General features: G+C 32.5%; 1 protein-coding gene across 1 annotated transcript; it reads left to right on the forward strand.

The window, feature by feature from the left end:
* The first annotated feature begins 23,944 nt into the window (after positions 1–23,944).
* Positions 23,945–25,603, forward strand: LOC104883022 (U-box domain-containing protein 8). The gene has a single exon (XM_010667462.4). It carries the CDS (start codon positions 24,074–24,076, stop codon positions 25,229–25,231), a length of 1,158 nt encoding a protein of 385 aa, XP_010665764.1. The 5' UTR covers positions 23,945–24,073; the 3' UTR covers positions 25,232–25,603.
* Positions 25,604–26,781: the final 1,178 nt, after the last annotated feature.

Genomic DNA, 26,781 nt, shown 5'->3' on the forward strand with positions numbered 1-26,781 from the left:
AGTTTCTTCCTCGGTTCTTCACGTTTTATCACGCCATTCTTCATAATTTCCTCAGATCTAGAGGTGATCATGGGCTGGGTTCGGGCCGGGCCGCGGCCAAAAAATTTTGCCCATTGGTCGGGGCGGGCCTACATTGCGGGCCAAATTTTGGTGTCCAAAGCTCGCTATTTCGGGCCTAAATTAGCGGGCTTTTGCGGGCCAAACCGGGTCGGGCCAAAAAATAGACTAAAAAGTCGTTTTTGGCTTGCGCAAAGCCCGCCTAAAGCAAAAAAAAGTACGGGCGAGCCGAAAAATTCTGCCCAAAAATGGGTCGGGCCGGCCAAAATGATCACCTCTACTCAAATCTTTGTTTTCAACATTCAAGTTTGAAATTTCATCAGTTAATTCAAGTACTATTTTCTCTTCTCTATTCTATAACTATTATTGTTAATCATGCTTTCTTTTAATCTTTATTTTATTTGTTCAATCATCATGTGTGAGTAGTTTTCTATTCTAGGGTTAGGCTGAACCCTAAAATGAATTGATACATACACTAGTGGAAAAATGAAGAAGGGCTGCGCTGAAAAAGGCCTGTAGGGCTGCGGTTTTTTACAGCAGCCCTTCACTTTTTAAGTAGGGTTGCGCTAAAAAGGCGCAGCCCTTAAGCTAGATGGGTTGCGCTAGTTAGGAAAAAGCGCAGCCCTTCTAGCTTAGAAGGGCTGCGCTAGTTAGGAAAAAGCGCAGCCCTTCTGAGCTAGAAGGGCTGCGCTTTTTCCTAACTAGCGCAGCCCTTCCTACCAAAAAAAAAAAAAAAAAAAAAATTTTTTTTTTTTGACATTTTTTTACTCATAATCTCACATTTTCTTAAATTAAACAGAAGAGAAGAGAAACGAAACGAAAATACTAAACCCAAAACAAAAAAAAGAATGAAACGAAAATGAAAAAAAGGAACAAAAACTAATATACAAAGAGAAGTATACAAGAACATTAATCAAAACAAAGATGAAAATACAAGAAATTATATACAAAGAGAAGTATAAAAGAACATTAATCAAAATAAACAAAGAGAAGTATACAAGAACATTAATCAAAACAAAGAGAAGTATACAAGAACATTAATCAAAATAAACAAAGAGAAGTATACAAGAACATTATAGATCTGAAAATACAATAACTACCTCCAAACATTAACCTAATAATGTTTAAATACATGAAACAAAACCCTAATACATAATTTAAGGGGAAAAAAATTCGAAAAAACTTAAAATGCCTATTTGGTGGCTTAAACAAACTCGGAAGGCTTAAAAAGCCTAAACGTCACGGCATAGCGGTGAGTTTGAGTCGTTGGCCCGTTCCGCTTCCGAAAAGGTATCACAATAGGCAATCGGACTCCGTCGGCATGTTTAGTGCAAATCATTTCAAGATTTTTGTCGCAAATGTTTATGGGAGTTTTTGAGAGAGAAGAGAGGATGAGAGAGAAGAGAGGATGAGAGAGAAGGAGCAAAGGAATAATGAGGGACGTGAGAGAGGAGAGAGAATGAGGGATAATATATTTGACGAATCCCGCTTAATATTTGAAGCCCGCGAACTTGAATTTTTCAAATTTTTTTAAGAAGGGTTGCGCTTTTCTTCAAAAGCGCAGCCCTTCACTTAGTAGGGCTGCGCTTTTAGAAAAAGCGCAGCCCTTCTGAAGTAAGAAGGACTGCGCTTTTTTCTAAAAGCGCAGCCCTACTGAGTGAAGGGCTGCGCTTTTATAAAAAAAGCGCAGCCCTTCCTTCGCAGCCCTTCCTTTTTTTTGCCCTAGTGATGTTTAATTCTCAATTCTCAAACCTTGATTAATTTATAATTCATTTATTTAGGGTTGGTTTTAATTATCAATATATGACTAGAAATAGTATATATTGAATGTGATTATTTTTGCAGCGAAAGTTGAATCTTAATCAAATCTAGAACCCTAATTTAAAATAAAGGAAATCATTACGAAAGTAGTTGATGGAGTTTATTAGGATGTTAGGATGCTATGTTTAAAGTCATAATTTGCATGACTCCGTGAAGATAGACATGATTGCATTGAAAAGGAAGCTATTGATAGATCGAAAGAAATCCTTAGTATCATTAGGGCGCGTTCATCCTATGAGTTACCTATTAATTTAATTAAGGGAAAAAGGGATTGTTTGTGGCATTAATTCGTGTTAGTGGGGATACTTAACCTAGATATCTTTAGTTCTTGTTTCACTCTTGATAATTTCATTTGTTTTAGTTAATTAGATTAGTTCATCATTAGTTAGTCTCTTGGGATTCGACCCTTACTTGCCAGACTACATTAGTTAGGAGGAATAGTTAGGTTATTTTTGTTAGGTACGCGACATGCCTTTCAGTTATCACCTCAACAACCAAATGATTGAAGCCAAGAGACATCGCAGCCTTAACCCCTTCCTTCATCCCTCAAGCTTCAGCAACAAGAATGAAAGTTGAATGATGGAGACTTCCAGCACCCATCATCACAATAGCACCCACATGATCTCTAATAACATAGCCATAAGCAGACTCACCACTATTGAGTTTAGACCCATCAAAATTCAGCTTATGAGAATTCTGAGGGGGTTTAGACCACCACACTTCTTTTTTCTTACTAGTAGATACTTAAGTGGTAGGAATAGAAAGGTTGTCTTCTACATTATTAGCATGATCCCAGTCATGCAAAAACCTGATAATTGAAGCGACAACTTAGGAGGCGACTAACCCTTCTTCCAAGAACACAACTTTGTTACGAGCAAGCCAAACATGCCACCAAATAATATAATTTTTACAGATGTCATTAAGGTTATAGTCACCCCTTAGACCATGTACAATGGTTTGGTTGGTCTTGGTTGGTCTTTAGGTTTTTATCATTCTCTCTCCCTCCCTCCTTCTTACACCTCACATCCCACTAAATTCCCACCAACTCATCTTTTTTTTCTCACAATGGTTTGGTTAGTCTTATTTGATTTTTCTATTTCTCTCTCATACTTCATCATACCCTACCATATACTCTTTCTCCTACCCACTATTTATTTTTATATTAATTTAATTAACTTAAGTTATGCTGATTAGATTACACTAATTAAATTATTTTGGTAGTACTTTGAATCTATAATATTGGCTTAACTAGGTGAATATAAATAATTCTATGGAAGAGAAACTGATTAGAAAGATCAGCAAGTTGGGAAAAAGTGTGGTAAAATACATCAAATTTAGGCTCAATTTATAGCTAAAAATATTTTATAGCCTTTCGTGTAATTTTTTTAAAAAAATTATTCCTCCTCTTTTCTACTGAAACGCAGTGTTTTAACATATGAGAAAGAAAAATAAAAATAAAAACTGAAAAACTGCGCCAGCTTATTTTGACACACGGCGCAATATTAGTTGTGGACGGCACGCCATCCGAGGTGTTGTTGGTCTGGAACTCTAGACCAACCAACTCCAAGGACCAATTGCGCAACCAACAAAACTAAGTAAAGCTACCTTTACTTTTTGCTAGACCAACTAAAAGCCACCCCATTGTATATGCTCTTAGTCTAGCTATGTTATCACTAAAGGACAGATTACTATTAAAAGAAGGAAATTAGGGTCAATTACCCAAGCCATGGAGGCAACTAAAGACATTGCGCATGAAAGAGCAATCATGAAAAAGGTGAAACCCATCTTCCTTATTAAAATTACAAAACACACATTCTTGCTGGAGAAAAACATGGCTTTTTCTAGACGATCTTTATTAGGCAAACCATCTAATAAACAAATTTCCAAATGAAAAATCTGATCTTTGGGGGGATATTCAAATTCCATAACCAATCAAACTTAACTTTAGGTGTAAAATGAATATCATACCCTTGAATGAGCTTTGCACCTGATTGGACTGAGTACTCACCATGTGGAGTAAGGCCCCAAACCATTTTATCATCCATAGGTGTTGTCGGAAGAAATAAATTTTGAATTTCCAAAGCTACAGAATTAGGCACTAAATGTTGAAGATCCGTTAATAACCATTGATTATCATCTGAGATAAGATCAGTCACCTTGAGGAGGGGATCCAAAAGGTTATGAGGAGACATATCAACCAGAGGATGGGTATAACCCAATTATCAAACCAGAAGGCAATATTGAGACCATCACCTATCTGTCATCTAATACCTTTCCTAAAGATAGACTAAGAAATATTAGTTTTCTCCACTGCCAGGATGATGACGAAGAGAGGGAGTGAGATCAGAGACTATCCGGCTTGAGGTATTTACAAGCAACCATGTTAACCCAAATATTTTTTGGATTATTAATAATGCACCAAAGCAATTTTAGTTGCAGGGCAGCGTTATTGACACTGGCTTTCCTAATTCCCAGTATTCTGTAGCACTTTGATTTGCAAATTTTATCCCAAACAATAAGACTTGGGCTGGAACTATCCACATCGTTATTCCAGAAAAAATTCCTATTAATTTTATCTAGACTAACAATATTAGAAGCTGGAAGAAGGAAGCTCTGCATTTGGAAATTTGCCTTGGAAAACAAGTTAGACTGAATTAGGATTGTTCTTCCTGCTTGAAAAAGAGAATTAGCTTTCCATTTTGACAATTGTTTTTGAGAGTTAGCTACTACCTCGCCAAAAGTATCTTTAGTAACACGTTCTGTGATTACAGGGCAACCTAAATATTTTCCCAATGAGAGAACATTATCCATTTTTAGGATATCCTCAAAATTTACACAATCTTGATCTCTATTACATAAGGGAAGGGGGGAGCAACGGTGTCCTCTTTTGAACTGACTATTTTGCCCCCCTTCCCTTTCTAACTCAGAAAAAGAATCTCAAGACCAAAATGGGGGTCAAACAAAGTCACCGGAAATTAATTTTCAACAATCACTCAGAAATCACTTATATGAGGAGACTTTATAAATCACTCATAGAATTGAGAAAATCACGTTGTAAAAATCACGCAAATCACTCAAAAGATCAGGAAACTTTACAAAAACTAAAAATTAACTTACAAACTAAAACTAATATACTAGGACGTCAATACATACAAAAACATTCACAAAATTCACTTACAAATCATTGTTCTCAATAACCATTCACAATTACATACTCACAAAAATTTCCTATAAATACAAATTTGAGAAAAACATAAGATTTTGACAGTGATATCACACATTCGTCCATCGGCGATTTGCGAACTTTCAAACAGGTACACAATTCTTTTAATCTTCAAAGTTATTAAACATTAGTTAAGGGTTATGTAGTTGAAGAAATGGAGATAATAGTAATTAGTTGAAAAGGGCTTTTATATAATTAGACTTAACTTTGATTCAGTTTCATATGAAATTAGAAAACAAGATGTGTATGAAATTTGATTCATTTATGACACTGATGAAAAAGTTAAAAATTTAATTCTTTTTTAAAATCCAATATAAAATTTTTGCCCAAAACTTTGCAAAATATCATGTTCAAAAATAAATTTTGAAAAACAAAACAATATCAAACCTTTTTGCAAATAACTTTTGCAAAAATCCATTTTCAGAAAAAAAAATTTACATTAATTTGCGAAAACCATTTCATGCGAAATCAGATTGTGTATGAAAAATTTAAAATTTTATTTCACCTATATTTGAAACTCAAAGTGTTAAAATTTAGAAAAGGAGAAAAATAAAACAATGACCATTTCATGCTAAATCAAATTGTGTATGAAAAACTTAAAATTTCATTTCAAATATAATTGAAACTCAAAGTGTGAACACTTAGAAAAGGAGAAAAATTAAAATGATGAAAATTTTTAAATATCAATTTGTCAGTATTTAGAAGTTAAACAAGGAAAAAAAACTGAAATTGTATCATACTGCTTTTCAGTTACAATTTTGGGATCATAGAGAAATTACTGAAATCCATATCAAAAATTATTATAAATTACAAAAATGAATAAAACCAAAAAAAGAACATGACGATATTTAGTAAAGAACATCATACTGATTATAAAAGAACATACGCATATAAGACTTGAGAAACAAAAAACTATTCAAAATCACAAAAATGAATAACAACATAAAAAGAACATGGAAGAATCTTATTCATAAAATGGAGGTGAACTTAAATACTAACTTGCATTTTCAGTTTGTTTACTACTTAATATTAGGCCTAAAAATATCATCGCACGCATCGCGTGCACAAAAGGCTAGTATGAGATATTAGAAGTACAATGAAAAGCCGATTTGTGATAATTAACTAACTGACCAGACATCCTACAATAATCAGCCAGAATATCCCTTATGAGATGACAAGAATTAGAATTGGCTTTGGCAAACAGCAAAGTATCATCCGCAAATGTTAATAAAGGAACTTTAATACCCGACCTACCAATTTTGACACCCAACTCCTTTGAGCCAAAGAAACTCTGCTAGTGCACTTTCCAGGCTTAGAACTCAGCACACAAAATAAACAGATAAGGGGTCTCCTTGTCTCAGACCACGAGACGTCTTAGATTGATTGTTTGAGATACCATTAACAAGAACTGAGAAAGAAACTGCAGATATATAGCTATAGATCCACTCAATTAATTTCTCATGAAAACCCAACTTATTTAGAGTAGTGATCACAAACTTCCACTCTAATCTATCATATGCTTTTTCCATATCTAATTTAATAGCTAATCAACCCTCTTTTCCACCTTTGTTTTTGAAGGAGTGGAAAACTTCATGGGCTAGCAATATATTATCTTGAATTATTAGCGCTGGAATAAAGGCTCCCTGATATGGATGAATGAAATTGCCCAATGTTATAATCTATACGTGAGAACTTTAACAATAACTTTATAAATGGTAGAACAAAGACTAATTGCTCTAAATTTATTAGCTGTTTTCGGATTTTCAATTTTAGGAATAAAAGTAATAAAAGTATGATTAATCTCAGATATCTTTCTTGAAATAAAAAAAGCTTTAACCGCTCTCACTATTGAGTTTCCAACGAAGCTCCAATACTTCTGAAAACCACTGTTTAGAAGGTGAGATATATTTTTTTTAGTTTTTTTTTCAATTTTCAGAAATTAATTTCATACAAAAAAAATCCTGCTTTTTTCTGTTTTTTTTGTTTTTTTAAATTATTTTTTCTAGTTTCATAAATTCATTTCATAAATTTTGATAAATAAATAAAATCAAAAGAAATTAATTTAAAAGAGAAGAATTAAGAGATCCACAAACAAGAAACTCATATTCATTTATTTACATTGTTTTTTTTCAAAAAAATACCATCTTAAAATCATTCATATTCATATGTGTAATGTTAGTAGAATAGCCGGAAATGTAAGTGTTCTCACTTCTCATCATGTGAATTTGATTCACACGAAGAGAACACTTACATTTCCGGCTATTCTAGCAACAACTGAAGATATGCCTTTTTTTCATTTGGGAGGACGCTATATCTTATTCATAATGTGCCAAATTTAATTAATTAAACTGTTTTAAATTTTTATGCTTTGGTCACGGATTTGGACGTTTTTTGAGACAGTTGACTTTTGAAAGTAAAAGGTACTGACTGAGAAGCAGAGCTTCCCATGACTTTTTGACAAATAAAGGGAGGCGCATTGAAGTCAAATAAGTACCCTTCCTGGCAACGCCCCAATTCTATCTTACACTTTGACGCGTTAATTGGATAGGGATTATACCTAAAGTATTAAGGGAAAAGCTAAATGCAGTCCTTAGGGCTGCATATAAGAACCTAAAAAAGGAATTATTTTTGTAAAACAAGCATTAATGACATTGATAAATGCATACTTTTTGTCATAAATAACTAACTTTATACTAGTTTAGGAAAGGTATTTAATTCTTATATGCAGCCCTTAGGGCTGCATATAGCATTACCCAAGTATTAATTGGGCCATTAATATCATTATATAAGTGTGGGTGGTGTTTTTCATTTTCTTGAAAGTTGAAACGAGGTATTTGGCAACGGTAGTTACAGTGGTAGATTTTAGCTATGAAAGTAATTGTAGCTGTGAGAGTAGTGGTTGGTGTGTATCCGTCAATTGTTAGTTGTCCAAGTAGTGGTATAAGATATTGATGTTAGGTAAAAAACGATCAAAGTATTTATTTACAAGTAAATAATAAAAAACTAAACAAAACTTTAATATACAATTTATACACAACACTAAACATTATCCCATAAGCTATAAATGGTAGCTTTTGACAAACACTATTTATACCATTAAAAGTTACTTACACGACTACATTGCCAAACACTATTATTTTTTCTAATTAGTGTTTTGACCGAATCAAGACACTAGAAGTTACTTAAAAAGTTTGTGCCGAACACGCGCTTAGACATAGGAAAATCTCCATCCGTCCCATAATACAGTACGTATATTCCTTTTTAGGTGTTCCAAAATATTGTGTCTATTTCGTTTTTTATCAATTTGCTTCGACTGAACTATCCTTAATTTCTACATTAACTTTTCAAAATACACCCTACATTTCTTTCAAAATATGTGTCTCTATTTGTTTTTTTACATCATTTCAAGAAACGTTTATTTCTTTTTGATTTTTTTAAAAGGAAAAAAAATAAGAGCTAGGTACCTTTACTAACTTTTAAATTTACAAGATGCTGTTTTATGTGAAATTCTCGTTTTGAGGTAAATCATAACAAAAGTCAACTTTAGTTGTAAGGCCTTGTAGTAAGATGTACTTCATTCCTTATTAGTTGCAATGAATATCTACAATGGGTATATTAATTAAATTAATTGCAATATATTCATTCTTATTGAGGCACATCCTTTAATATAAGTCTTGCGTAGATCTAATCCATACTAAAATTAGTAGTTGACGCGTATTAGAAATTGTACGCGAAATATATAATGATCCCTATATTGACATATTGACCTTTTTTATAACATGCATTCTAGTGGTTCGCACTTGTGGTTGATTCACTACCTCTAGAAAATAGTTACTATGTTTTAAACAAATGTCAATATGATAAAAAGTGAATGTATAAAGGTGACTTTACTTTGTGAAAATTATCTATAACAAGGAATAAGTATGTTAACCAAGCAACAAATGTGACTATGTCTAAACGAATACTTTAATTATGAGTTAGAGTATATGTTATAAGAAAGGTTATTTTGTCAGAAAAAAAGGTGAATATTTTAAATAGAAATCACTATGTTTTCGGCGTATAATTTTTTGGCATGCGTGACTTTTTGGTCCACAATAACATTATTATGGACCAGGTATACGTAAGTCTTATTCCTTTTTTTCTATCAATCTTTCCTATTACATGAGCTCCTAAAATATATTTTGCATCCCCTCCCTATAATAATGCAACTAATAAGAAAAATATTTTTTTTTCAAAATATACACCAAAATGGCTATTACATAAGGAAAGCTACTACAGGATTATACTGGAATACAAAGGACAGAAGTTTAGCTGATAAAATCTATGAAAAGTTTACATCTTAATGTTTAGCTTATATGTAGTGTTTGCTTTGTATTATAAAAAGTATTATAAAATAATCACTATTATATAAGGGAATGGATTGGAAGAGCTACGGTGTCCCCCTACAAATTTACTTCAATGTCCATTGGTAAATCAACTACTACCAAAAAAGAGAGAAAAACAAAGTCAAACTCAAATGTAGCATTAAAAAGTTAACTTAATTCTTGAAGGCAACCAAGTTAAATTGAGCCACCAAAAAAAAAATTGATAATGTGATTTAGTACATTTATGCTGAACAAAATAAAACGAAATATTAAATCAATTCAAAAACACAATCAAGTATTACATCAAAATGAAAATTTTAATCAATTAACAAAGTGAAACGATTTATTTAACACTAGTATTTTATGCACGCGATGCGGGCGAGATATTTTTGGGCATAATTGTTACTCAGTATCGAAACAAACCATGTAAAGAGGAGATAAATATGGTTAATAAAGATTGATATGGATTGAGGTTCATGCCAAATTATGTATAAAGGAGTTAAGATAAATATAATTTGTTTTCATGATTTTATGTAATAATCGTGTTTCACTTATATCTAACTGAGTATGATTAACGTTAGTTGTTTGTTAATAGGAAAAATAATTGTAGGTAAAAGCCACAAAGGCACCTGTATGCAAGTAAATTAATAAACCCACATAATTTTACCCACCTATCCATGTGACTCTCAATCTCACCTACCATATAACTATCCACCCTATATACCCATATGACTTCTTACTTTTTTTTTCCATCTAATCCTCCACATCTTCATCTTCCCACCTAAAACAATATATCTTCCCTTCCCTCAAAAAATTAAAACGACTCATTTCCTTATCCTCGCTATCTTTCATATTTCACTCAAAAAGATAGAGATTTCATATTCATATCCACATCAAACACCATATTAATAAGTCCTTTCTGGTGTCAAAATTAACCCAATCAACGTTCCATTAATTTTTAGGGTAATTTTGGTCTATGTTTTTGTGGGTCTTTTTAGGTTTTCATTTTGATCAGGTGGTAATGTTCAAAACGTTCATGGGAATGGGTTTGACATTGGAGTTTATTTGTTTGATGAATCAAATGTGAGGCCTCAAATTTGAAGGTAATTCTTTACGTTTTATGTTCCTGATTTCGTCCCAAAAATGTTATTGTCAACTAAATTTGTCAAAGACCCGGTTACATTTTATTTGAAGTTGTATGTGTGAAGATGGTTTTTTTAACAAATCTGTGGCTGAAGTTCTTGAATCATCCAATTTTCCTTTTTCTTTCCCTTTGTTTTTTTTTTCAAGACATCTTCTACTCCTTTTTTTGAGTTTTTAATCATTCTCACTTCTTCTACTCCTTTTTCTGGATTTTAAATAATCATTTTCATCAATTTTCAATTTCACTATTTGTTCATTTTTAGTTTATTTTTGTGTCGTTGTTATCATATTCGAAATTAATTTATATTTTATAATGTTTTTTTTACAAACATGTACTGATTTTTAAATAATTATTTCAAATTTTATACCATATAATACAAATTTAAATTATTCATGTAATTCGAATATAATAGTTGTTAGGCTTTATTTTAACTAATTTGAAATTACTTGCAAGATTAAAAAGAATTATGTACCTTTTTTTAGAAGTTCTCAAATCGCCAATGGACAAATGTGAATCTCCTTGTCGAAATCGAACATTTTTCCTAGTTTGTAATTTGTATTAACGTTGTAGTGTATTGGTAATTTTTTTTGAGTACGTAATTATAAATGGTTCTTGGGAACAGATTATGTAATTGCTAATGGGTTATTTTGTAATTGAATTTTCTTTTTTTTGTAAAATTTCCTCATTTGAGTTATTTGTATAACATGAATTATGCAATTCTATTGATTTCAGTGAATTGTGATTTATTGTTATAATTGTATTTCCGACAGTTTTTTTTGAAGTCTCATTTTGATTGAAATTGGTTTTGTAATTTAAAAAGGGAAGAGGGGTAAAACAGTTTTTTCAAATGAGGACAGCATAGCTCCCCCTTTCCCTTATATAATAGAGATAAAAGACTATGAAAATACAACATAGAGAATCCTAAATAAAATCACTTAATATTTTTTTATTGTTAATCAAGTTTTAATTTAAAAGCCTAAAAGAAAAAAAAAATCAATAATGGAAGGGTTAAATGATAGAGGCTTAACTTACAAAATTTAGTAAAAAATGCTCAAATTTTACCCTTATTTATTTATGCCCAAAAAAGCTAGAATTTATGTTTGGAAAGATAAAAAATCAGGGAACCATCGCATGCATAGTTTACTAGTTAGTTTTCGATGAAAGTCGTTTTACTTGGATTACACTACTAGTGGAAAAAAACCTTATCTGTCACTTAGTAACAGATAAGGTTTTACAAAACTGCATCCGAAAATCTTTAAAAAATTAAGGGGAAGGGAAAGCTGGGTGAAAATCTGATCCAGTCCTTTAGTAAACCGCATTAGATTCTGAAAACCGCTCCGATTTTCTAAAATCTGATCCGGTTCAAGAGACCGGATCAAATTTTTTGCGATTTTTTCTAAAACAAAAAACCCGTGTTTTCCTTCACCCAAAATGGCATCCCAAAAAATGTGCGCCTCTTTTTAATGGCCCTGGCCAAAAATGCGCGCCTCCTTTCTATAGCCTAACGCTATTATTATCCCTTATAAATCTGAACTCTCTCTCCTCCTTCATAAATCTGAAACCCTGATCTCCCTCCTTTCCTCTCTCTTTCCTCTCTACTCCTCCCTCACACACGCGGCAGATCTCATCTCTCTTCTCACAAACGCCACCACCTCAGTCTACCTCTTTCTCTCTCCTCTCTACTCCTCCCTCATGAACGAAGAACGGAAACGAAGAAGTGAAGAACAAAAATGAAGAAACAAAACGAAGAAACGAGAATGGAAGAACCGAACAATGGAAATGAAGAAACGAAATGAATAGCGAAAATGAAGAATGAAGCTATTTTGTCTCTTCTCTCAATATTTGTCGCTTGTGATTCTAGATATGAGTTTTTCGTTTTTTAATTGAGTTGTAATTTCATATCTCGTTGTAATTTTTTTAGATCTGAAGTCCTCTTTTAATTTTCGTTTTTAATCCGAAATTGAGTTTTTTCACTCGTGATTAATTTATTCGTTTTATTTTTTAGGGATGTGAAGTCCTCTTGTTTTTTAAAAACTGGTTTAGGTACAAGATACTATCATTACTGCCTTGACAATTAGACATCCAACCCGTAATTGCAACGACTTGAAAGAAAGAGCCCGACATTCATTTCTTCATTCATATAAATAGCTGAGTCTACTAAAAGAGAAAGGAGCCTCATCGTGTCATATTAGAGGAAACATCTGATCGTCACCCCTAATATGACACATTCACTCCCAGTTATATGATCAATGGGATCAGCCGGTTAGAGAGATACCCTTTGCTCGCCCGTTCAATTTCCCCCTTTTTGAGTACGAGAAAGGGGAGAGGGCATAAATAAAGCAACCGGAAAGGGATGAGGAGAATAAAGAGTATAGCACACAAAGAATTTGAATTGGAGCTTCAAACATTAATATTCTGTATTTTAGTTTGTTTTCGGTGTATATTTAATTGTAGATTTTGTATATTTTAGTTTGTAATTTCAGATCTATTCTTAGTTTCGTTGTTTATTTTCATTTTTAGGGTTTGTTTGTTTTCTTAATTTTGTGTATTCTAGTTTAAGATTTAGGCTCTTTTAGTTTTGCCTTTCTACTTTAGATTGTGTATGTTTAATTTCGAATCTTGTAATTTCGTTTTAGTTTGGAATTAATGTGAATGTATTTCACTGAATTTCTAGTTGTATTTTCTTTCGAATACAATTTGTTGTATTTCACTGAATTTTTAGTATAAAAGGACTTTTGGTTGAAGGTACTTGAAAGGTAATGCGCACATGCAGCCTGCAGATGTGTAACTTTTTTTGACATATATTTCAAAAAGTTGATGCGATTTTGATGTAAAACCCGCATAAGTTAATCACATCAACTGATGCAATTTTTCTTAAGAACCGAATCAGTAAATAATCATTTACTGATTCGATTTTTAATTGAATCAGTAATAAATGGGAACTGCTGCAACCCCATCTGATGCAGACAAAAACCGCATCGGTAAACCCGATTTTGACCACATCATATGGGCTTTTTTTCGCTAGTGTTAGGCTATGTTCAGTTCACCTTATTTTTGCTTATTTCAGATCTAATCAGTTTAGATCAGATCCGATAAAAAAAAATTAGTTCAGATCAGATCATGCTTATATTTTAAAATCATTATTACTATTAAATATCTTTCATTACATATTAAAAAAAAATTATAATAATTGAAAATTAATAAAGTACTCATTGAGACGAATCAAACAAGACCCCACATGACTATATTTTTTCTTATATATTGAGAAAAATCTAAAAGATAAGATCTTGTAAATCAGATCAGATCAGATTAATTCATATCAAATCAGACCAGATCAGATCAGATCAGAAAAAAAAGTTCAGATCAGATCAGATTAGATAAGTTCAGATCAGAAAATTTCAGGTGAACTAAACATAGCCTTAGTACTGAATTTATGTGTATATTATACTCTGTATCATAAGAAGTAAGAACTCTATAAAATCACAATCCTAATTATATTCTATCTCTATTATATAAGGAAAGGGGGGAGCAATGGTGTCCTCTTTTGAAACGCCTATTTTGCCCCCCTTCCCTTTCTAAATTACAAAAAGAATGTCAAAATCAAAATCGACACTCAAAGAAAACTACCAAAAATTGTTTACAACACTCACTCACAAATCACTCAAAAGAAGAAACTTTACAAATCACTCATACAATTGAGAAAATCACGTTATAAAAATCACGCAAATCATTCAAATAATCAGAAAACTTATTAAAGCTAAAATTAACATACAAACTAAAACTAATAACGTAGAACGTCAATACATACAAAAACATTTACAAAAAGTTACTTACAAATCACTATTCTCAAGAACCATTCACAATTAATGGTGGGTCATGAACTCATGATAAAAAAAATAGAGATGTATTTGTAGTGAAATCAGAATTTAGAAGTTAGACAAGGAAAAATATTATTTACTTTTTTATAGTGTTTCCTATATATAATGAATCTTTTACATGTATTTGGACCTCTTTTTTCTATTATATAATAGCGATTAATTATCAAGGTAAAAAGGTTTATGTAAAATATCATTCAAGAATAAAAGTACAATATATCTCTATTACATAAGGAAAGGGGAGCTATGGTGTCCCTGAATGAAGAGACTATGTTAAATTACCCCCTTCCCACTGTAAATTACAAATTCACTTATAAATGAAAAGGGGCTTCAAACGAAATACCAAAAATATAATTATAACAATCACTCACAAAGTAAACTAAAATCATATAAAATTGCATAATTTGCGTTATGCAAATCACTAAAATGAGAAAGCTTTACAAAAACTTAAAAATTCACTTACAAACTACAACCTATGAAAAAATTGACTTGAAATCAAAGTGTCCACTTTCTTTACAATTTATGAAGTAATGTACTTAATTCAAAAATTAACTAATAAATTATAATATTAGAAATCATGAATAAATTCAATAAAATTTCTATTTTGTTCATAGAATTTGACTTTAAAAAGTAAAAAAAAAAAAAAAGAACGGTAAAGACTTAAGTGACAGAACCTAAACCAATCAAATTTTGCAACTAAAAACAATTATACTTTGTATGTCTAATGTTCAAATTTTGACTCTTATGCCGAAGAAAATCGAGGTTCTGTTTCAAAAATAATTCAAGCACGCATCGCGTGCGAAAAATTCTAGTATACATAGTTGAAACAAACCAGATAAATCATGAAATCATGACACAAGAGGAAACAAATAGACAAGGAAATAAAAAAAAGCAAAAAAAAAAAAGCCAATAAGAAAATGAAGCAAAAAGATAGAACCAAAAAGAGAAATAAATATGAAATATCAATATAAAACAGGAAATAAATTTGAAATATTGACACTATGATATAAAGGGAAATAATAAAGCTTTTATATATGTAAATATGATTCAAGAACAAGAACATAGCACACAATAATCACACTATTTGATAAAGCTTGCTCTTTATAACACTAATTAACATAACCCGTTGGATCCACATAATAATTTGACACTCTTTCATAAATTACAACCACATTGTCGCTTCTATTTAAATAAACAAACATGACGCACCTTCACACTTCTCCTATATTTGCATTAGTTCGTATGTAGTAAACTCTTTAAAGAACAAATAGTAACTTTTATTTTCTATTTTGAGTATCATTGAAAATATAAATTTTTTTTTGAGTATCCATGAAAAATTTAAAAAAATTTAAAAGTCAACATAATGTTTTAATTTTTTCTTACAAACTTTTTTTCTTTCTTATATTTTTTCTGTTTGTTACATGAAAATGTCTACATAGTATTTTGTTCACTTTTTTATATGAAAAGTATCTCTCTTAAATATCATAATTTCATTGTACTTTATCCTCTACAATCTTTCAATATCTTTTAATTTTGTTGTCACATTGTTATTTTCTAAAAAATGATCTTTTGCTAAAATTATCATTTGGTCGCTTTAATAAATTTTACTTGGATACTGTAATAAAGCCCCAATTTTTTGGACTGCGAGAAACTGAACTAAACTAAAACCAGCTGAACTAAACTGAACTTAAATTAGTTGAACTATATATTTAATTTTCTTAAAGAATAATGATTGCTAATAGAAAATAATTATTAAAATAATAATATCAACACTTATTATTATTAGTATTAGTATTATTTCTTAATATTATTTATTATTTTAATTAAATTGTTTCTTGTGGTGGTGCAGATAATAATAATAATAATAATAATAATAATAATAATAATAACAATAATAATATTATTCATAATAATAATAATAAAATAATAGTATTAGCAACAATATAAAAACAATTATAATATTAATAATAATAATATTAACAGTAACAACAATAGTAATAATAAAAAAAATAAAAGAACTGAGCTTTCATTATAACTTAGAGTTGAATTCATATGAATTGAGCTAAATGAATAGAACTGAACCGAACTAAATTTAATATTAGTCCAACATATCATGGCCTAAGTAGTAATAGAAGCCAAAAAAAATTATAGGTTATTTCACCTCGAGGAAGAGAAAGATTACATAATGTATTATATCGAATATTCTAAAAGGTTGGTAGAAAATTATTTATTAGGGGAATAAATTAAAAATGAGTAGTGCATAGAAAAAGGGGATGAAAATGAAAACCCGAAATGTAAGTAGTGATGGTGGAAAACTTTAGAAAAATATGTAGAAGTTAAATCTTACTGTTATTTCTTCTTATATTTCTTTTAGTTGGAACTTTTATAGTATATGTATCTTAAACAATAGCCTTTATAATAAATATTGTTTAAAATATTTTTTCTATTAAGATATTGTTAAAATGTGTGAGTACACTAAAATAGTCTTTTATAATACATTGCACAGACAATATTCAACAACTTAGACCACTATCTTTTGCTAATAATACATGCTCGCAAAACTCAATTTATTAGTCCAATATCATCTGCTAAGTGCTAACATAAATCATAAATATAAGGGAAATTCTATATGGTGGCCTTCAAATTTCAACTTTTCTACATGGTAGCAGGCAAAAAAAAGATTTATACAAAATGACCCTCAAATTCTTTATATTCTACATAGGGACCTTAAAATCCCCACTTCACTCTTTAACAACCCGACCACCACCACATCACTCACGAACCACCACATCACCCACGAACCACCACCTCACCCACCACGAATCACCACCATCATAAAACCCAAAAGCGCCCCTTTATCTCTTCTCTTCACCGACCATTTCTCTCTCCTCCCTCCTCTTTCTCCACCGGCCATTTTGTCTCTCCTCCCTCCTCTTTCTCTGTCCTCCACCACCATACCTTTTTCGCTCATCCACCACCCTCTTCTGTCCTCCCTCAACCTGGACAACACACCACAACAACACCACTAACCTACCACCACCGCCAACCACTTTAGCACCACCGTCCAACAACTAACACTGCCCATTTCTGGGCTCGAATATTATGAGCTCGAATACCGTCTCTTCGTTACGCTGGTGGTGAGAGAAGCGAGAAAGAGGACCGGTGGTGGATGCGAGAAAAAAGAGGCAATGAGAAGAGAGAGAAAGTGGTTTGTGGGTATTTTAGGGGCTGAAGGGGTAGTTCGTCGGGTGTTGCGGGGCAGAAGGGGTGGTTTTTTTGGTTGTTGTGATGATGATTCATTGTGGTTTAAGGGTAATTGGGTGGTTTATCGGTGATGTGATGGTGGATGAGTTATTTTGGTGGCAGAGGGGGTGGTTTGTGGGCAAAGGAGGCGGTTTTGTGGGGCTTGGTAGGTGCTAGAATGGTGGTAGTGTTGGTTGATGTGGTGGTGCTAATATAAGGTCGTTGGGTGGTGGTGTTACTGATGTGGTGGCTTAGTTGTGGTTTAAAGTGGGAAATGGGTGACCTGTCAAAAAAAAAAAAAAAAAAATGGGAAATGGGACGAGGAAGGAGAGAGAAAGGGCTAGTGTTTGGTTGTTGAGCCACTAATTAATGAATTAAGGTTATTATGTAGAATTTTGCAAACTTAGGAGTTCCTTCGTATAATAAAATTTTTGCCCTGCCACCGTATAGAAAATTTGCAACTTGGAGGCTACCATATAGAATTTCCCTAAATATAATCTTATGCATGGGTGTGCAGTTTTGGATCGGGATCAGAATTCGGATCGGAACCTAATTGGAATGGACCAAATCATCTGGTCCAGTCTCTGGTCCATCAAAATTATGATTCGGTATCCGATCCAAAGCCATAATTCTACGGTCCGAACTAGCAGACTAAAATTTCTGTTCTTTTAGTAGAAATAGTAAAAATAAATAAATTAGGGGTTAAAAAAATTTAAAAGTTGAAAACTAAAACATATTCTTTATTGCTTTAGGATTATTGTTTTTAGAATTATTAAATTTTAATGTATCAAATTTATAAATACGTTAAATTTAAGCAAAAAAGATTTTTTTGGAAAAAAAATACAGATTCTGGCCCAACCAATCTAACACCAGGCCAAATAGACCGATCTAGACCAGAACCAAAATTTCCACAATTCCAACCAGATTTGGCCCAATCCTGTCATGAACCGGTGCACCCCCTTAACTTTATGTTAGAATTCTTGTAATTATATTCATACTTTTTTTTCTTCTTTCCAAATAACCTTGGAAAAGCCTTAAGTTGCCTCAACAAAAATTGATGGAATTGGACCTAAAAAAGCCATTCAGGTTTGTTATCGATTAGGTATCAGTGATAACATTAAGATAAAAGAGTTAACTAAATATCAGATCGACCAAATTGAACAAATGATAGGTCAAGATCATGTTGTTCATTGGGAATTGAAGAGGGGAGAACGAGCAGACATCGAACGATTAATTTCTATTTCTTGTTATCGTGGAATTCGTCATCAAGATGGATTGCCCTTACGCGGTCAACGAACTCATACTAATGCTAGGACTTGTCGTAAGAAAATTCGGAAATGAAAGAAGTCTACCGGAAGCCCTTGGTACTTGTCTGATCAATCATACTGATAGCTTCAATAGTTCACTGAATTTTTGTTTTCGGGTTTGGTCAGGAGGGACAATAATCTGAATAATAACATGGCAACTTCTCAGTGTTTTGTATGCACATAAAGGTGAGTTAGATCCTTTATTTATTATTCAATCCATCTTATAATATAGGAGGTGTTTGGCCATTAGAATTTTGGAGCAAAAAGAGAGTTTTGGAACACTTTTAGAGTTTTGACTAGTCAAATGATAACTTTTAGAGTTTTGACTAGTCAATAACTCTAAAAGGAGTGTTTGGTAAAAGAGACTTTTAGAGAGAGTTTTGAAATGAAAACTCTCAAAATGAAAAAGCTCATATTATGAGCTTTTTCTTTAGAGGATTAGGTAAGAATATGTTCAATGACTTTGTTGCCTCTAATAATAATACTACATCCTATGTATCAAAATGTCTATAAAAGTCAATTCAAATGAACAAATGGCAATAAGCTTTTAGTAATCGGTTAATTTTTACCAAACACATTTATAAAAAAAAAAAGTTGTCAAATCAGTAGTCAAATCTGCTGAACAAAAAGTTAAAAACTCTAATAGCAAACTCTAAACTCTAGCAGCTAAACTCTAAACTGTATTGGCCAAACAGGGCCATAGTATTTTTATTTCTTTTCGTGCGCCTCGGGAATTTCAATTGTGCTTATATTCATCACTGTAAGAATTGAGTTCAAGATTTCATCAGTCCCTTCTCATCAATGGACTCCTGGTGTATCTTTTTATTAATTCCACATTTTCCCTTGATTTGCATAAAAAATATTTCCACCACCATTTATTCACGTTTGGAATTAATTTTTGTTGTTGTTTATTCAACCTAAGTGTTGGACAAGTCTTACATTTAATACTCTTTTACCCATTATTCTCCATTCTCTCTCTTAAATTAGTTTTCTAGCTACAAAATTTATTATTTATAGCTTCATGTTTCACTTACCTTAATTCAACAGAAAAAAATATCATGTTCAGAGTGAGTAAATGATTTTTTTTTTAAAAAAATATCAAATTTCTTGAATGTACTGAAAATGAAATTCCTTTTTAGATTTTTTTAAATAAAAATCTTTCAAGTCTCTTGTCTTAGCCAATACTAGTCTTACATGCACACAGTGCGTGCGATAACGTGTGATAACAAATGAAGTAGAAAATAAAATTAATTGGGTTGGAAAAAACTGTCTTTACATTATGTTTTCTCAAAAAACCGATGTTCAGTTTTGATGTCCTACTTTCCCCCCTTTTTTCATTGAAATGAAAAACAGTTAGTTATCCTCTATTTTTATTTCCTTTTATTCCTTTTTCTATTTTTAGGTGTCCCCCATGTATTGCCTTATATAATAGAGATATGAGAGCATGTCATAGCCAATTCTTTATTCATTCAAAATTTACAATTGAAGTTTAATTGCGGGCTAATCTTTACTATTTGCGTAACAACCAACAAAATTGAGTCACGGTAGTGGTTCACCCAACCATTAGCAGTTTAGGCGTTTTAGCACCTTAGTTTATTACTTCCCTTTCTTCTCAAGTAGAGGTGCAATGGATCGGAGTTGGGCCAGGTTGGGTTCCATTTGACTCCATAATCCAACTATCCTTCAGCAGCAGATCCATCCGTCACTTAATTTACCCTTCATCTACATCCAATCCACTCATTACCCATGGATGAATTGGGTGAAATATAAAAGTATACAAACGTATTATAGCTACGGTTGTTCATTTCAAATATTCGAAAATTTCAGATTGAGAAAAATGCGATCTGAAAAATTTCGGATCGGGCCGAATATCCGAAAATTATATTTCAAAGGAAAAATTCACAAAAAAGGTTTCGGATTGGATTATTAGATATTTCAGATATCCAGCCCTGAAACAGATATTTCGAATCAGATACCCAAAAAAATTCCATAATTCGGATAACCGAAAATTAAATTTTCTAATATGTATTCGATCCAAAAATATTCGAAAACTAAAAAGAGGATTGGATCGGATATTCGAAAAAAAGGATTGGATCGATCGGATCATGGATCAGATCGACCGGATTGGATTTTTATGAGCACCCCTAATTATAGCACTTTCATGATTAAAATCCTGATTTGGTAATAAAGTTCATTCATCATACATCCAGGTGTATGATACACCCAAGACTAATATTTGTTCATTTGCTAATTTAGAACTATACCCTTTAATATATTTTGCTCATTTGGATTATTTCAAATGAGCAATGTGCAAAAAAAGGATTTGGTTGTATCACGCTCACGATTCACCCGAGTGTACGATAAAATTTATTTTTGTAATAAAGTGATCAATCAATTAACATTTTGATACATCCTTCTCATATTTGTTCCTTTCAACTGACAAAAGTCACAGTTCAACCCAAACGTTGAAAATACACATCAAACTATTACTCCAGTCGTTCCAGAATAGTCTAAATAATTTCCTTTTGTGTTTGTCTCAAATTAATTTGAACACTTTCATTTTTGACATGATCTCATTATTATATATTATTTCTTTTTACACTGCTTTGGTCCACACTCTACCTTTATCAGTAAACAGTTACTCAACTTTCTCTCTCCTTAAATAAAAAATACCCCACCACCTCCTATCAAATATACTTTTCTAATCAAATAACTTTTGATAAGCACAAGATAGCGAAATCACGTACATTGAACTATGTCTCCAAACAATTGTTTAGATCATTTTGAGACGGAGGGAGTATCTATCTCTCTCTCACTCTCTCTCTCGCTCTCTCTCTCTCTCTCTCTCTCTCTCTCTCTCTCTCTATATATATATATATATATATATATATATATATATATATACTGGCACTATATGCACGTGATGCATTCTAACGGTATATTAATATTAATATTAACATCAAAAAGTGTAAAAAAAATTAACTTAAGAGTGTAATATTTATGGTGAATATTGATGAGCGTTGTAATCTTTTATTTGCATTCCTCTAGTGTAGAGAGTAATGTTTTCCAGAATAGACTACATCGAGGTTGGATATATTATCTTGTATTTTGTAGATAATTCAACAACTCTCCTTCTAAACAATAATCTAGTTATGTCTTTTATTTATTTAAAAATACATATATATCATATGCGTATATTATGAGTAGTAGTTCAATCTAATTTCACTGGGTAATTGAGGTTTTTGGGCATATTATGGTGAGTATTGCTTCAAAAAAAATATTATAAATTGAAATTATCTAATGATGTATGTTTATCTCTTTAATTATTTATCATCTCAACTTATTGTGGGCCTCCAAAAAAATCTCTAAGTTTCTTAATTCTAGTATGGTTTGTTAATGCATGTTATTTAAAATTATTATTCAACTAATGGTTTAAATAGAAGAATCTCTTTAAATTTTTGCTTTTATAATTGTTTGAAAATTGTTTAGTCATCAATTTATATTTTCATTGTGAGTTTTCTCTTCACACACATGCACGCACGCACGCACGCGCGCACGCACATATATATTTTGATAATGTAGAATTTTTCTTTTTAGTCGGCCCATATTTGAAAATGAGGAAAGAATTAAGAAAATCTTTTATTTTTTATTTTTTCTGATAATAAGGTTATATAAGTATTTTCAAGAGGGGACACCATAGCTCTCTCCTTATCTTATATAATAGAGATATATACTGAACGAGTGATGGACCATATAGAATATCCACTAGAATCTAACTAGATCCTTCACCGTCTCCATCCATTAATCTTTCACTTAATTTCGGGTCTTTGTTCATATATCTAGATTGGATGGATGATTAACCATTGGATTTGGATGAAATTGTCGGCCCAACTCTCGAGTAAAAAATTCCATTTGTTGATGGTCATGTTATCATTTTCATTCCATTCCAAATTTTAAACGAAACACCTAATATAAGATAAAAAATTTGTTATAATTCCACTCCTTTATTTGATTACGTTCCCTTTTCATTTTATGACTTTACTAAACATACTCTAAATTTATCAAAATTAAAAATAATATAATAAAATAACTAAGGAGCCATTGTCCCAAAAAAAAGAAAAACAACTAATTAGCTAATACTCTCCCCTCTCTCCTAAAAAACCCTAATCATATTCTTTTAGTTTGGGGTTGCTATCATCCTTTCGATGGTAGTAAGCCTTCAATTCTTCTTTTTTCTTCTAGTTTTCATTATTTTTGTTATTAATAATCTTCCATTCTCTCTCTTTTTGAGAGTTTTCTACCCAATTTTGTATTCTTTCTCTTCTTTTAATGGGAGTTTGGAGTTTGGTTTTATTCTCTTCCCACGTGGAAGTTTTAAAATCGGTATGAGAAATTGTTCATATTTTGAAGTTTAAGACCATCAACATCGAAGTATTGGAAATTCGGATGCAGTCAACGTGGTTAAATCAAGAATTTTCTTCCTCAAACTATGTCAGAATGATAGACTTCCCCATCAATAGCGACGTGGTTCAGCAAATACAATGGGGTTGTGCTGTATCGCTCGATCTGGTTCATTGTAGTTTATTCGAAAACGAATTTGATTTGTTGTTGTCTGATTATGTCTAGTTTTTCTTTAATACTTATTGTAGATATCGTTTGACTATCCATTAATAAAAATTTTCTGTTTAAAAAAAAAAGCAGCTAGATAGTTGTCGCATAAATGAAATAGAAAACCTTAATCAAGTTTACGATAGTAGAACACGCTATCCTTTCTCTTTTTAACTCGCTAAAATGCAGACAAACAAAGCTTAAGAAAAACATCAAAAGGTGTTTATTTCTGTAATTTCCCAATAATATAATGATATAAATATAAAATGTAGTGGAGTACGTTATCCTTTCTCCTTTTATATTTATAATTTTCCTCTTTTCAAATTTACTCCCCCAGGCCCCAATATTTGGTCCGTTCTTTTTGCTAAGAACAAGGTATAGCTCTCTTTCACTACCAACTCTCTTTCTCTTTCTTTCTCTCTCTCCTCCCAATGTCAGAAACCCACAAAACCCAAACCCCTCTCACTTCAAAAATGGCGACAGATCTTCCCGAATATTTCAAGTGCCCCATCTCTTTAGAAATCATGTCTGACCCTGTTATTCTCTCTTCTGGTCACACCTTCGATCGCACCTCCATCCTCAAATGGTTAGACTCAGGCCACCGCACTTGTCCAATTACCAAACTACCCCTCCCAGACCCTCCATCCCTCATCCCTAACCACGCCCTCCGCAGCCTCATCTCCAATTACGCCCCCACCTCCCCTACTCGCTCCCTCTCCGACTCTCACTCACTCTCCGACTCAGACTCACTCACTCAACTCACCTCCTTAATCTCCACCCTCACTTCTCGGGCCTCCTCCCCAGCTCAACGCCTTGACTCCCTAGCCCGACTCACCTCCCTCTCCAAGTCCAACCCGGGCTTCCGGGCCCGACTCACCGAGTCTGGCGCAGTCTCCGCCGTCCTCCGTTGCGTAGGCCCGGATAATGACCCGGGACTGCAGGAGAGGTCTCTGTCTCTTCTCCTTAACCTTAGCCTTGACTCGGATGATAATAAGGTTGGATTGGTGGCTGAGGGTGCGGTGGCGAAGGTCGTCACAGCGCTGGTGGGACCTGCTGCTGCTGTGGCAGCAACGGTGCTCACCAGCTTGGCGGTTGTGGAGGTAAACAAGGCGACCATTGGAGCCCACCCGGGGGCGATACGTTCGCTTGTTTACCTCCTCCGCACGGGGAAGGGACGAGAGAGGAAAGAGGCCGCCACAGCTCTTTTTACTCTTTGTTGCTTCCCTGAGAATAGACGGAGAACTGTTGACTGTGGGGGAGTTGTGATTTTGATTAGAATGGCGAAATCGGGACTCGAAAGAGCGGTGGAGGTGATGGGGTTGTTGGCTAAGTGTAAAGAAGGAAGGGAGGAGATGGTGAAGTGTAATGGTGTTGTTGAGATTTTGGTTGGTTTTGTGAAAAATGGGAGCTCAAGAGGGATTCAGTATGGGTTATTGACATTGAATTTGCTTTGTTGTTGTAGTGATAAGGTTAAGAAAGAGGTCAAAAATGAAGGGGTTTTAGAGATTTGTTTGAGGTTAATTCAAGATGATAATGATAAGATTCATAGGGTTGCTTCCAATTTGGCTAAAGTTTTGCAAGAAATTTAAACAATAAATTCGAGGTGAGCTACTTTCAATTGGAATTCTTGGGTGAAAAAAATTTTACCCTTTCAGATACTTTATATGTTTGTTTTGTTTTGATAGTTCTTTTTGTTGTACAAAAGAAAAAAAAAAGAATAGAAGTTTTTTTTTTTTTTTTTTGGTCGTTGTATCAATTCTCAATGTATATATATTTTAATAAACAAATGGAAAGAAAGAAGGCTTCTTTAAATTGTTGCAATCTTTTTCTTAGTTTTCTCATAGAAAAGTTTCAATCTTTTTGTACATGGTTTTCTGCAGAAGTTTCTTGAATATGGAAACCATTTTCAGCATCATCACACCACTAATTTAATTAAATTTTCTAAGAATGGAATTCAAGCAGTTTTCTTGTGTTAAATAGATCATAACATGGTGGGGGCAATAAACTACATTTGTTACTTGATGATGATGATGATGATCTTGGCATACTAGAGTATCTTCCAATGTAATCTTTCTTGAGTGTTTAAGACCTTTGGATTTTAGTTAAGGGGTGGATAATGTTGTTTTATCTTGACCAATTCTTTGTTGGTCTACTCCTCCTAGTGCGGTTACATTTTTTTTTTTGGGTAAAAAAAGTTGGTCAGAATCAACTTTCGATGAGAAAAAGGATTCACAAATTAGGTTTAAGGATAAAGAAGACCATTATATATATCGGACTATTTCCAACTAACTAATAGTATTATATTGATTAGAGACAATAAACAAAGGAGGTAATTTGGATTGAAGAAGGGGTATCTTAATAGAATCGGATTGTAATTTAAAGGTTAAAGAAGGTTTAGAGTCTTTAGACTCTTTGATATGGCCATATATATATACTTTCTCAAGTTTCCACCTTCCGTCTTGCCATGTTTTTTTATCCATATGAGCCACGAAGGCGGTACAAAGTACAGAGAAGGGGAGGGGGGATTCGAACCTGTGACCTATCGTTCACAACACCTCAATCTTAACCACCTCAGTTTTGCCATGTTGGTGTGTAGAAAACTTCCGTTTTACACTACTACGAATATTTAGCCAACTTATTTCCGAAAGACCATACTAGTAAATTATATAATCCAAACATGGGTAACATGAGTTAGGTAGGTGAAAAAGCTTTATATTTACTATTTTACTGTCATGAGAAGGTTGAACAGGAGGACTACAAACAATAGACAAAGTACAAACAAAAGGAAGAGATAAACGAAGGAAGAACCATGTTGAAAATAGTGATTAATGAGAGGTAAACGAAGGAAGGAAGAATTAGTTGAACAAGGATGGAGCTAGTAAACTGTGAGATATTTCCATGATTGAAGAAGTATATGAAGATGGTAGTCAAATTTGTGCCTAGATTTTTCGTCGAAGCATAAAAATGAATGCAAGAGTGAGATTGGTTCAAATTTTGCCAAACCGAAAGAGTTAAGGAAAATGTAATTCCTTACTCATGCTCAATGCTCACTAGGGGAATGCGGAATCTATTAAGGGAGCGTTTAATTTGAGGTATTTAAGAAATGTTTAATGAAATTTGTTAATATGCGTATTTTAAA

The sequence above is a fragment of the Beta vulgaris genome, chromosome 8 (genome assembly GCF_026745355.1).
Source record: "Beta vulgaris subsp. vulgaris cultivar EL10 chromosome 8, EL10.2, whole genome shotgun sequence".
Taxonomy (NCBI): Eukaryota; Viridiplantae; Streptophyta; class Magnoliopsida; order Caryophyllales; family Amaranthaceae; genus Beta; species Beta vulgaris.

Coding starts and splice junctions, on each gene's coding strand:
- LOC104883022 (XM_010667462.4), top strand. CDS start 24,074: ATGTCAGAAACCCACAAAACCCAAACCCCTCTCACTTCAAAAATGGCG.